The 11,207-nt window shown below is 39.9% G+C and overlaps 1 protein-coding gene across 2 annotated transcripts in view; it reads right to left on the bottom strand.

Annotated features, from left to right (window-relative positions):
• Nucleotides 1–2,584: 2,584 nt before the first annotated feature.
• LOC145990122 (uncharacterized) overlaps nucleotides 2,585–11,207 on the bottom strand; it is a 45,045-nt gene continuing 36,422 nt past the window's right edge. The window contains exons 4-5 of one of the 2 annotated variants that reach the window (XM_083125780.1): nucleotides 10,743–10,820; nucleotides 2,585–2,691 (exon numbers count right to left, since the gene is read on the bottom strand). In XM_083125780.1, coding sequence (XP_082981906.1) covers nucleotides 10,762–10,820 — 59 coding nt within the window. In that variant the 3' untranslated portion in view covers nucleotides 2,585–2,691; nucleotides 10,743–10,761. The remainder of the gene's footprint in view (nucleotides 2,692–10,742; nucleotides 10,821–11,207) is intronic. The other variant, XM_083125779.1, reaches the window with a different exon arrangement.

Below are 11,207 nucleotides of genomic sequence, written 5' to 3'. Positions count from 1 at the left end.
GCAAGCGGATCGCGAGAAATAGCTATTATAATGCCATGAAGGTCAGACATATATGAAATTAGTCAAGATTTACTTTATATTTACAGCATTTACGCATTTTTGAAATTTTAAATCTGGGAACGCCGGGAGTACTATAACGCTACGCCACTGCTAAAATTAAAACTAAAGTTAGTGTCTGTGCCGCACAGAAGCGTGCGCAGACTCTCTGATTAGGAGAGACAAAAGCCTTGATGAAATTTCAGTCTGGAAAGAAAAACCTCATTGTATTTCTCTGTTCTAGTTTCATTGCATTGATCTCTGGTAATTTACAATGCATTACAGAAAAGAAGAAAAATGCGAGCGAAGCGAGCAAGACAATTTTTGCAAACTGAAAACAATATTGATTTAATATGGCACAAAAAATTTCATGGGGCGCCATGGCATTCTCATTTACATTTTTTTTTCATTTAGATCATTCGGCGCCCAGGGCCAAACCCCTAGCTACAGCTCTGAACTTGGCTACATATGGAAAGGAGAAGTTGCGAGCGAAGCGAGCAAGATAATTTTACGAAATGTATTTTTATTTTTATAAAATTTGATATCGAGGGGGGTAATTTACCTTTGTGCCACCTTGCAGGTGCTCTTGGCCATCTTGAGTATCTTTTTGTCCTGTTACTTCTAGATTCTACTAGTCTTGCTTTCTGTTACCTCAATATTTGCCCCCCCCTGCACCCCTAGATGATTTCCATCCAAGGTTGGGGAGGGGCAATGCTCATTGCTCCCTGTCGTTGCACCACTGCACTCCCATCCCCCGTAGTTGTTTTGAACTTTAATCAAATTGAAAATATTTTAATTTCTTTAAGAGTATAATTTCGTTTAATAACAGTGATAAGATTCCTTTACACTAAATTTCTAGGTGAAAATATAATATAATAATGTAGTGTAGGGACATGGACGTCTCGAAGGGAGAGCAAGGATGTCCACACAAATTTCCAATAATTTCTTTTCACAACAATTTTTAAAACTACACCATAGAAAAACGGCCCTGCTTTTATCTTGGCGAGTGATTGAAAATACTTCACATAGTCCAACAAAATTATTACTAGCCATCTGACATACCTTGTTCTAAAAGTCATAACTAAAATGATAATCTGTTGTTATAAGGGGGCTCACGATATTATTGTTAGTCCCAGGCATCCAGACGTATAAATGGTGATCTGGTCATTTCATGTCACTGCAGACTTCAACTCGACCTTGATTACGTGTGTAGCACTTAGATATGGGATTGAGATTGACTATGTTGATATATCTGCAATGTTCACAGTTATCAGCAGAGTTATTTTATTTTTATTAGGAACATGCCTCAAAGAGTGGAAGACTTTCCTTGTTGGCTTTGAGACATACTTTAAGTTTGTATTTTGACACACAATGGGGTTAGTTATCGACCGAAGACAGACAACAGCACTTTTTAAAAAATAGAATTTACCATGTAACAGTCTCCAATGAATTTCCAAGTTAGACAAACTTACTACGTAGAACGTCCAGACAAGACAACTTTCTGGGGCTCCCAAACCTCCAAAGAATGAATCAAATACTTTTACTATAAAACTTGCTGAGATATTGTGTGCCTGTTCCCAGATAGATTACAGATTATGTATGGTGAAAAACGTATATTGTGCGTTACGTCGACAGGGGTCCTGTGTTCTTGGCCTAGGCATGGATGTTCCTTGTGAGTGTCCCTCATTCAATTTCATCATATCATCACTCTTCCTCATCTTCGCAATTAGCAAAAAGTGGCATAAAAGCTGAGTAAAATAAACAAAATCAAACCAAACCAAAAACGTATATTTTCATAAGCATAATTTAAAATTTTAGTAGCTACTATTTGGAGAATCGACTCGAAACTGATATGAGATTGACATCTGATTTTTCCGCGAGACCGAGATTGACGTTTATAAATCGAGACGATACCGAGAACAAGACAAGCTTCCTCATTCACGATACGAAATTAGACTATATCAAATTTTATGTCGATATGAAAGAGAGTTGGTTGATTGATTTGTTTTTTTTAATCTTCGTTTTTCTGCCAATTTTGGCTAATTGCGAAGATGACGATGAGTGATGATATGATGAATTTGATGAAAGGACACTCACAAAGAACACCCATGTCCAGACCGGGATTCGAACCAGGCCACTTGGCATCGTAGCGCGCGGCGCTAACCACTCCGCCACGGAGGCCGGTTAGGAGAAAGAGAGGTTTATAAAATCTTGTACAGTGGGATCCATGAGTATTACTGTGCAAATTGTGCATGACTTTTCTCATTAATTTTTCTCTTACATCCTAAGTGTCTTTAAGCGATGGATTTTTATGTATGCCGGTGCAGAAGTTGTCAACAGCTTCTTTTGAGTTTTATTTTAATTCTTGATGTTCTTATTGGGTCAAATAAAATGCACGAACATGGTGATGGACAATTTGCACGGTAATACTCATGGATCACACTGTACGAATACCTCTCAAGAAAGGAAGGTTGGAAAACATATAGTCAGGTGTGTGTATTTTATATTATATTTTGTAACAAAACGTAACAGAAAGTAACATATTTAAGTGCTGCATGGATGTGCGCTGGAAAGGTGGTCAACAAATCTTCTCGAAAGACATCATAAGACGGACGGGTCGTCGAGGTATTTCATTGTCTCGATTGTGTCTTCATCCTGGAAAGAATCGCAAATAATCTGTTAATACCTTAACACAGGACATTCACATAAAAGTACTATAATTTTTTCTGGAATTTTCTGGAGAGATTAAAACTTAAAGGTGACCTTTGTGATATAACTTTAATAGTCACCCGCTGCGAATCAGGGAACATGGGTTTGACTTTGAATCACTGTCAGGGCCGGCCCTAGAGAGGGGCAACTCGGGCACTCACCCGAGGCCTCGCGCTTCAAGGAGCCCCACTAGATAGAAATAATTGTTTGTGTGCAATTTATTAATAGTTTATAGGACACTATTGTTTCAATTAAGCAACTAATTTGATTTTCGTGACTTCATGGATTAAGTTTACACGCTTAAAAATATCCACTATCAGTATTGTTACTGAAATCATATTCTAAACATAAAAACCAAATATAGTTAATATGTACTTTTCGTTTATTATACAGAATAAAATCGTGAAGTGAAAATATAATTTATATGAAACAATGTAAATTCACTACAGTGTCAAAATTCAATAAAAAGTAGACAAGGGAGAATTGTGATAGAGAACAATGGATATGATTAAAAATGTCCACTTTAATATATATTGAACACACCCAGTTTATAATTAAATATAATGAACGTCGCTCAATCGGTGGCGGCATCTCTCCAATAAATCTATAACAACTCAAAATTAAATACAAAGCCAATAGGTGGATCATTATATTGTCTATGAAAATTATAACTTCAGACTTTTTAAATAGACCCAATTGTGTTTCATTAAATGCATGTACCGAGAGAATGATAATTTCAAATGATAATTATATTAATTAAAAAGTTGCTAAGTGCTCAGTCTCCATGAGTGTAATGTTACTTTTAAATGAACATCAAACTGACGGGAAAAAATGGAGATTCTCAAATTTGAGATTCTTGGCCTGCTTAAGGTTAACTTTTAAATACACTGTAAATACGATTTTTCCAAAAATAGGAGCGAGTAAGGCAAGAATTTATTTGGAATCTGTTGACTTGACATAACATTCTTGTTCTCGAACTTAAAAGTATCTCATCTTAATTCAATATTGGCACATCCATTCATATTGTATCAACCACACACAACGTGTTTTTCGAAATTTGGTAACGGTAGGTTTAAAACCGTCATATTGGAGAACTTCTATCAATTTACCTCTGCCGGGCTCCGTGTCGGAGTGGTTTGTACATCCCGCTACGAAGCCAGGGGTGCCGGGGTTCGAATCCCGGCCTGTCTTTGTGAGTGTCAATTCATCAATTTCATCACATTATCATTCATCCTCGTCTTCGCAATTAGTCAAATGTGGCACAAACGCGAAGCAAAATAAATCAAATCAAAATCAATTTAGCTCAAAATCAAATCATTATAAGTAATAATAATAAATAATAACCCATGACGGACCAGCCCTTGAGGGCCAACGCCTACCTATACCGACTTCCGGCCTCACTGACTCCCACCAGTTACGGGGTGACGTGTGGTCAGCACGAAGAACCTTCAGTCGTTGTAGGTTTCCATAACCGGGTTGCGTTACTCATTCGTAGCTCCCCAGTTTCCTCACGATGGTGGGTGGCCACCGGCCCCATACAAAGGCCGAAATCTCAGGAGAAAAGTTGTTACGCTTTCCCCAGGGGACTCGAAACCGTAGAAATCTTTATAAGTATTGGTAGATATAGTCTTCCTCTATGATGTAACATTCTGGATTTAAGGGGACTTGGGTTTAAAGCCTAGGACTTCCATGTGCAAAAGGGTATCGGATTACTAGCTTTCCACTAACCTTTACTGTCCGCCGTAGTGTATGGCGGGCAAAAATACCTATGTGCTGATATACAAAAATATCCTAAACTCCGCACCAGCTAACTGTAGACCAGGCGAAAGAGAACAAGTCTCTGCGCAAGTAGTGACGCAAGACGGCTCCACCAATGAACAGTGAGAGAAACGGGATTGTGTAATAGGCGACGGGAGTTACCCGATTTCCTCGGGGAAATCTGTAAGCGTTGCAAACTTTTGAAAAGAATAATACCGAACGTACATGGCAAACGGGCCGTATTTTTGTGGGTACGATTGGTTTAAGAATTTCTTAGGGAAATATTAGGGATAAAACTGCAAGAGCAAATTTTGAGAAGATGTGCATTTAGCGTACGGACTAAGGTCTGGACCGTACGGTTGGCAACACTGCGCTTTCACCAATTGATTTTCCTCCTCCTCCTCTGCCGATATGCGCGGCCCTCCTCTACAGTTAGCTGGGACCGGGTATAGGAGCATTATGAAGATTATGAAAAATGTAAGGGAAAATTTGCTTCAATATCTTCTGGTAACGAGCCTGGTTGTGACTTCCAAGTCTTGTAAGTGCAAATTTCCACTATTCTTTCTAAATAAGGAACTTGCTTCGAGAACAGAGAACACGCGTATTAGTTCGAAGCTTGCAGGAGCAATTTAGATAATGACTTCTCTCATTTGGTTTCACCAGCAGAGCATGGTGCGCTACGTCATTTCGCAAGAGAGCGACGCCCATGGAAGGAGACTGTTAAAACACGACTTAATGATTTCCACTTCTCGATGGTCTCGTCCCCCTTCCCCCTCACCCCTTTGTGCCCCACATCTCCCATTGAGTCGCGGATGTGGAGCATCGATTACGTCACATCGATTGTCGCACAGACACAATCGATTCTCTTTGTGTTTACACCGTCACTTTCCGTTCGTAACATTTCCGTCGCTTTGTTTCTTTGTTTTCAAACATGTAGCGTCCGTGGCGCACTCAGGAACAGGCTCGTGGACAGGGGCGGCTGAATGGTCCGACACGTTCAACTTAAGCGTGGCTGTTTGTTTTAGAATAAGTCCAGTTTGTGTACAGAAAGGCTAATCGGGACTTGACCTACCCCCAGCTTGCTTCATGCTTGACACGTAAAGTGACCAAACTTGCTGCAAGCTTGCATCAGGCTTGAATCAAGCCAACCGTAGTTACCACACGTCAAGATTGCAGCAAGCTTGACACGACAAGTTTGCATCAAGTTCGTGCCTACTTGATACAAGCTTGTCAAAGTCAACCGTTAGCTTCATTCAAACATGCCATACGTAAGCTACCGCAAGCTTGCCAGAAGCTTTCGTGCTATCTGGGACTATTTAAAGTGGGATCTGAACCAATATATAAGCTTTCAAGGACGGACGATTAATAAAAGAACATCTAAAACTATCTAGAACTGCTACATCTTATCCTGCCATGAGGGGGGGGGGGGAGGATAATGAAATCCAAACCGCGACAGTTGCGAAGAGGACTAAAGTAACAAAGACAATCCTGCCATGTCATCAGCTCCGTCAACTTGGAGTGCACCAATCACGAAAATTCAATTACACAATACCAAAGTTTTGTACAAGTTTTGTACAGTTTTGTACACCCCGTAAAAGGTTTTGTAACGCCTCGGCTCAAGAGAAATTCAAACTTCAAAAGTTGCACTCCAAGTTGACACTGGTGTGCAACTTTTGAAGTTTGAATTTCTCTTGGACCGAGGCGTTACAAAACTTTTTTCGAGATGTACAAAGCTGTACAAAACCTGTACATTATTTTAAGCCCATTTTCGAACAGATTGGTCAATGTTGCACTTCATTGTACTGGGTGTACAAAACTTGTACAACACTTTGGTATTGTGAAATTGAATTTTCGTGATTGTTGAACTCCAAGTTGACGGAGCTCATGTCATCAGTGCAATGAAAATAATGAGTCAGAGCCCAACAAAGGCTGACACTCGAATACAAACACAACCCGCCAAGATATTGACTTGAATATGCGCCTCCATCAATTTGTTGGATTTATTGTTGACAGGAATTATTTGAACTTACTTCTGCATAACTTAATAAGTATATTGTAAAATCATGTAGCAATTTAAGCTAAGAGATTACTGTTATTCTGATGTCATTATGTAGATATTTAATAGACAACTCAATATGCTGAACAAGCCAGAAATTTATTTTATTATAAAACATAAACTAAACGTAACGTTTCAACCTTCTAGCAAGGTCTTCTTCAGACTCTTCACCAAGTACAAATGTACTTGCACTTGTACAACATTTGTACTTGGTGCAGAGTCTGAAGAAGACCTTGCTAGAAGGTCGAAACGTTACGTTTAGTTTATGTTTTATAATAAAATAAATTTCTGCCTTGGTCAGCATATTGAGTTTTTCATATCGTGGAAACAAGGCTTAATGGTGTTATAAATACACACATAAATTACCTACAATAAACGTGTTCTTTAGCAGAAACACTTGGAGCATTTAAGAAATAAATGTATCATTTTTCGTCATTATAATCGTAAATATATAACGAGGTCTTTCTCTTTATTAGAGGAATGCAAAGTAAGGGGGCGTCAACAATCCACTTCTCCCGGGTGAAAAAAAATATATTGGGCTGCCTCTGCCCACAAGAAGTAAAATTATGACAAACCGTAAGTTTTAAATTACACTGCAGAAAAATGTGTTTCAGCTCAACATTCGGGAAAACTCTTGGAACAGACTGTATGTACGGCCTCTTCTGAACTCCAAAGAACCCCCTCATTAATTTTATCTGAAAAACATGCCTGAACACAGGCACCGCTCGAATACTTCCTCTCCTTTAAGACCCTACGTTGTCAAATGGCCTAATTAAAGATTCATCGCTTCTAGACCCGATTTGGAAAGTTTGCAATAACAGAATTCAGTTTTAATTCCTTCTGAACGAGCAGACACGTGATTGAACACAATGGTTTTCCGCGCTAAGTGTCTCAAATTACACGACGCGAAACACGCCTTCACCTTTTACGTTGTGAACATTTAGGTCAAGAAGATGTGTGTCCGGAGATTGCGGTCAATATTGAAGTAACCACGGGGATTTTTCAGACGGAAAAAACTAGACACTCAAACTTAAGTCAATTTTATGGTATCCGTGGTCCACCAGTTTCGAACCCGAGGCCCCTTAATTACAAGGCGACAACGTTGTCACTAAGCTGTCGGGGGGAGGGCTCTGCATAGACGGTACTGTAACCCGTGGCTCAACAGCCCATTGAGGACATGGGCCTACCCATCTACTACCGACCTCACTCCCACCTGATTCTACTCACACACTCATCCAACCAGTTACGGGGTGACGTGTGGTCAGCACTACAAACCCCCAGTCGTTGTAAGTTTTCATGACGGGACGGTGCTTTCCCGATGGCGCAGTGGTAGCGTCGTCGCCTTTCAATCAAGGGGTCCCGGGTTCGATACACGGTGGAGGCACATAGTGGTTCGGATCTCACTTTAAACTGTAGGTCCAGTCCCGGTTAGCCTTACTGTGCATAAAGTGGACTTAAAATAGCAACTCAATCAATCAATGACGGGAAACGGTATTGTACCCTCTCTAAAACATTTGCGGGTGTACAGTGTATCCCTGTAACCCCCTTTCATATGTCACTGTCCATTTCCTCTATGCCCCCTTTCCCTCTTTATTTTCATGCCCCTCCCTCTAACTATATATTTAGCGCTATCTAATTCTCTCTTTGTCTGTGCTTCATTTTCGAATCACATCTCTCTATCTGTCGACCGTCATCAAAACAAAGGTTCCCTTACAGTTTCTACCATTGGGTGTCTTATGGTGTTCCGATATTGACATCCCTAAGGAACATATCAGCAGATATTAACCCACGAGGTACTGACCAGTGCTCGAAATTGAGGGCTTCCCCGATGGCGTAGTGGTAACGTCGTCGCCTTGTAATCAAGGGGTCCCGGATTCGATACCTGATTGAGGCACAGTGATCAGTGATTCAGATCCCACTTTAAACTGTAGGTCCAGTCCCCATTAGCCTATCCGTGCATAATGTGGACTTAAAACATCAGTGCTCGAAGTTGAAATTTCTATCTGGGGGTCCCGGGTTCGAATCCAGGCATGGGCTTGCGTGTTCTACGTGAGTGTCCCTTCATTAATTTCATCATATCACGATTAGACAAAAGTGATAGTAAAGCGAAGTAAAATAAACCAAATCCATCAATCAATCTGGGGGTATACTCGATAGAGTTTGGGTTTGGGAAGAGAAGGCTTCGAGTACTCGCGACGTTAAAGTAAAAAGGTTCTATCTGCACTTTTGTGCGAAAATGAGTTTGTGACCTTAAGCAGACCATTGGTTTACATTCTTTGTACTCCGTAAAGATCATGCTTCAAAGTATTGGGTTGGCCCATAAGCTCTGGCGTTTTTTTTTAAGTGAAAATTTTGCGTGAAAAATAAAATGTGTTGGAAATGTGTTTTATGTTATTCGATAGAGAATTATGTGCTGTACAAAATAGTGTGTTTAGTTTTTTTATGCTGATATACTTTTTGTTCTTTTCAGGTCATAAAAATGGAGTGTCAAGTCGACAAAAAAGAGCATTTTCGACACCTTCTGCTTTTTGCGTTTAATCGAGGTGCCAAAGCCACAGAAGCTGCTATAGAGATTTGTGAAGTGTATGACGAAGAAGCGATGCCTCGCCGGTAACAATTCGGTAGAGGAATCGCTGCTTGTGTCCATGAGTTGACCGATGACGGGCAAGCAAACAGGCGGAGATTGTGGCTCGTTGATTTTTGTTGTTGTCGTTCAAAGCATGCGGAACCCATGCGCCCAACTTTTGAACCTTTCCCATCGAGTGAAGGTGACGCTCTATGGTACTGTGGGATCATTCCATTATCTCTGCCAATTCCCTCGTCGTTTCGCGTGGATCTTCGTGAATAAGCTGATTCAGTCGCTCCTCATCGAACTGAACAAAGCGTTCGGTGCGATGCATGTCTTTGAGCTCGAAATTGCCATCTTTGAATCGCTTAAACCAATTTTGAGCCGTCCTAAGAGGCATCGCTTCTTCGCCATACACTTCACAAATCTCTCCAGCAGCTTCTGTGGCTTTGGCACCTCGATTAAATGCAAAAAGCAGGTGTCGAAAATGCTCTTTTTTGTCGACTTGACACTCCATTATAATGACCTGAAAAGAACACAAAGTATATCAGCATAAAAAAACTAAACAGACTATTTTGTAGAGCACATAATTCTCTATCGAATAACATAAAACACATTGCCAACACATTTTATTTTTCACATAAAATTTTCACTTAAAAAAAAAAACGCCAGAACTTATGGCCAACCCAATATATTAGTTTCGAAGAAATCAACGGGGTAAAAAGGTACTATCTGCAAATGAGGTTTTAAGTTGGGGTAAAAAAGTTCTATCTGCTTTGTTTCCGGTCTTTGTGACTACCAGACAAATGGCACAACGTTCATCTCCTATGTATCCATCTATTGGAACCTCCAACGTAAAGAGGAAGCAAATATGTAAAGAAAAAGTGTCAGATCTCACTTATATGATGGAAGTGGATGCCGGCTGTGGACCAACGTTACTTTACTACGGTGCGGAAAAGAAACATATAAGATACTTTTTCTCCATTTGTTTACAGTCTTGCCAATAAGCGATATCTACTCTCAATGAGTGCAAATACTTTTCATTTTCTTATCAGAAGGATATGCAGTAGCAAATTATGTTAAAATGAACGTTTTGTGTTTCCACTGGGATTATATACTGCAACACTATTTACAACATGGTTACTTCTTTCAACTGACTCACATGTCAATACTTTCTATTAAACATTATTTCAAAATTGGTTTATAATATTGGATGAAACAAATTGTATTATTTTGTACTCTGAAGCACCTTTTACATCTTATTTACTTAAACATGTACATAGTTCATGTAGAATATAGAATAACTAGAATATAACTAATTTCTCACCTTTCTTTTTACTCTCATTTGAAACTTTACTTTTGGAGTAAAAAGGTTCTAACTGCAAATTCGTCGTTGCAATACCTGAACATTAGTAAATATTTTTTCATTAATTAGAGAGGGAGGGATCACTGTACAAATGCCAGAGGCACAACTTGTTGGAATAATTAGTTTTCCCTGTGCACGCAGTCAAATCTTTAACTAGCTGTCCTGAGAATATTACGGGTTGGCAGATAAAACCTTTATACTTTAAGGTCGCGTACCGGTACCGACAAAAGGAAAGAATGGAGACAACTTACCTGGCTAAGGGTATCGAGGTCAGCTGGCCGCCTCCTGGCACTTTGGTGCTTCGCCGATTGGACACGCTGCGTAAGGATCTGAAACGAACATGGAGTTCCCTATTAACTTATTTCGTTTGTACACTTAATTACATGAGTTAAACGCAATCGAAATACAGGGATGTTAAATATTAAAAAAATGCAGCGATATTCATTCTTAGGAACGGAGGAACACTCCCCCCCTTTCCCCGATGAAGCCAACCTCCACCCGCGTACTCTCACCATAGGCGCCGACTCCATGGGGCTTGGGGGCAGAGCCCCCCAAATAATTTTGCTTAAGAGGATCTAATGTATTATGTTGCTTCTCTTGTAAAGTTTACTCTGAATTGTGCCACATGAACTTAACTTTAAATACACATTTGAAATGTTCTACACCATCAACTTTGGGGGGCTGAGACCACTAAACCATCAACTTTGGGAGGGCTA

Source organism: Lepisma saccharinum, chromosome 7 (assembly GCF_977018435.1).
Source record: "Lepisma saccharinum chromosome 7, izLepSacc3.1, whole genome shotgun sequence".
Classification (NCBI taxonomy): Eukaryota; Metazoa; Arthropoda; class Insecta; order Zygentoma; family Lepismatidae; genus Lepisma; species Lepisma saccharinum.
The sequence above is the reverse complement of the archived record's forward strand: the minus strand, read 5'-3'. Positions and strand labels throughout refer to the sequence as shown.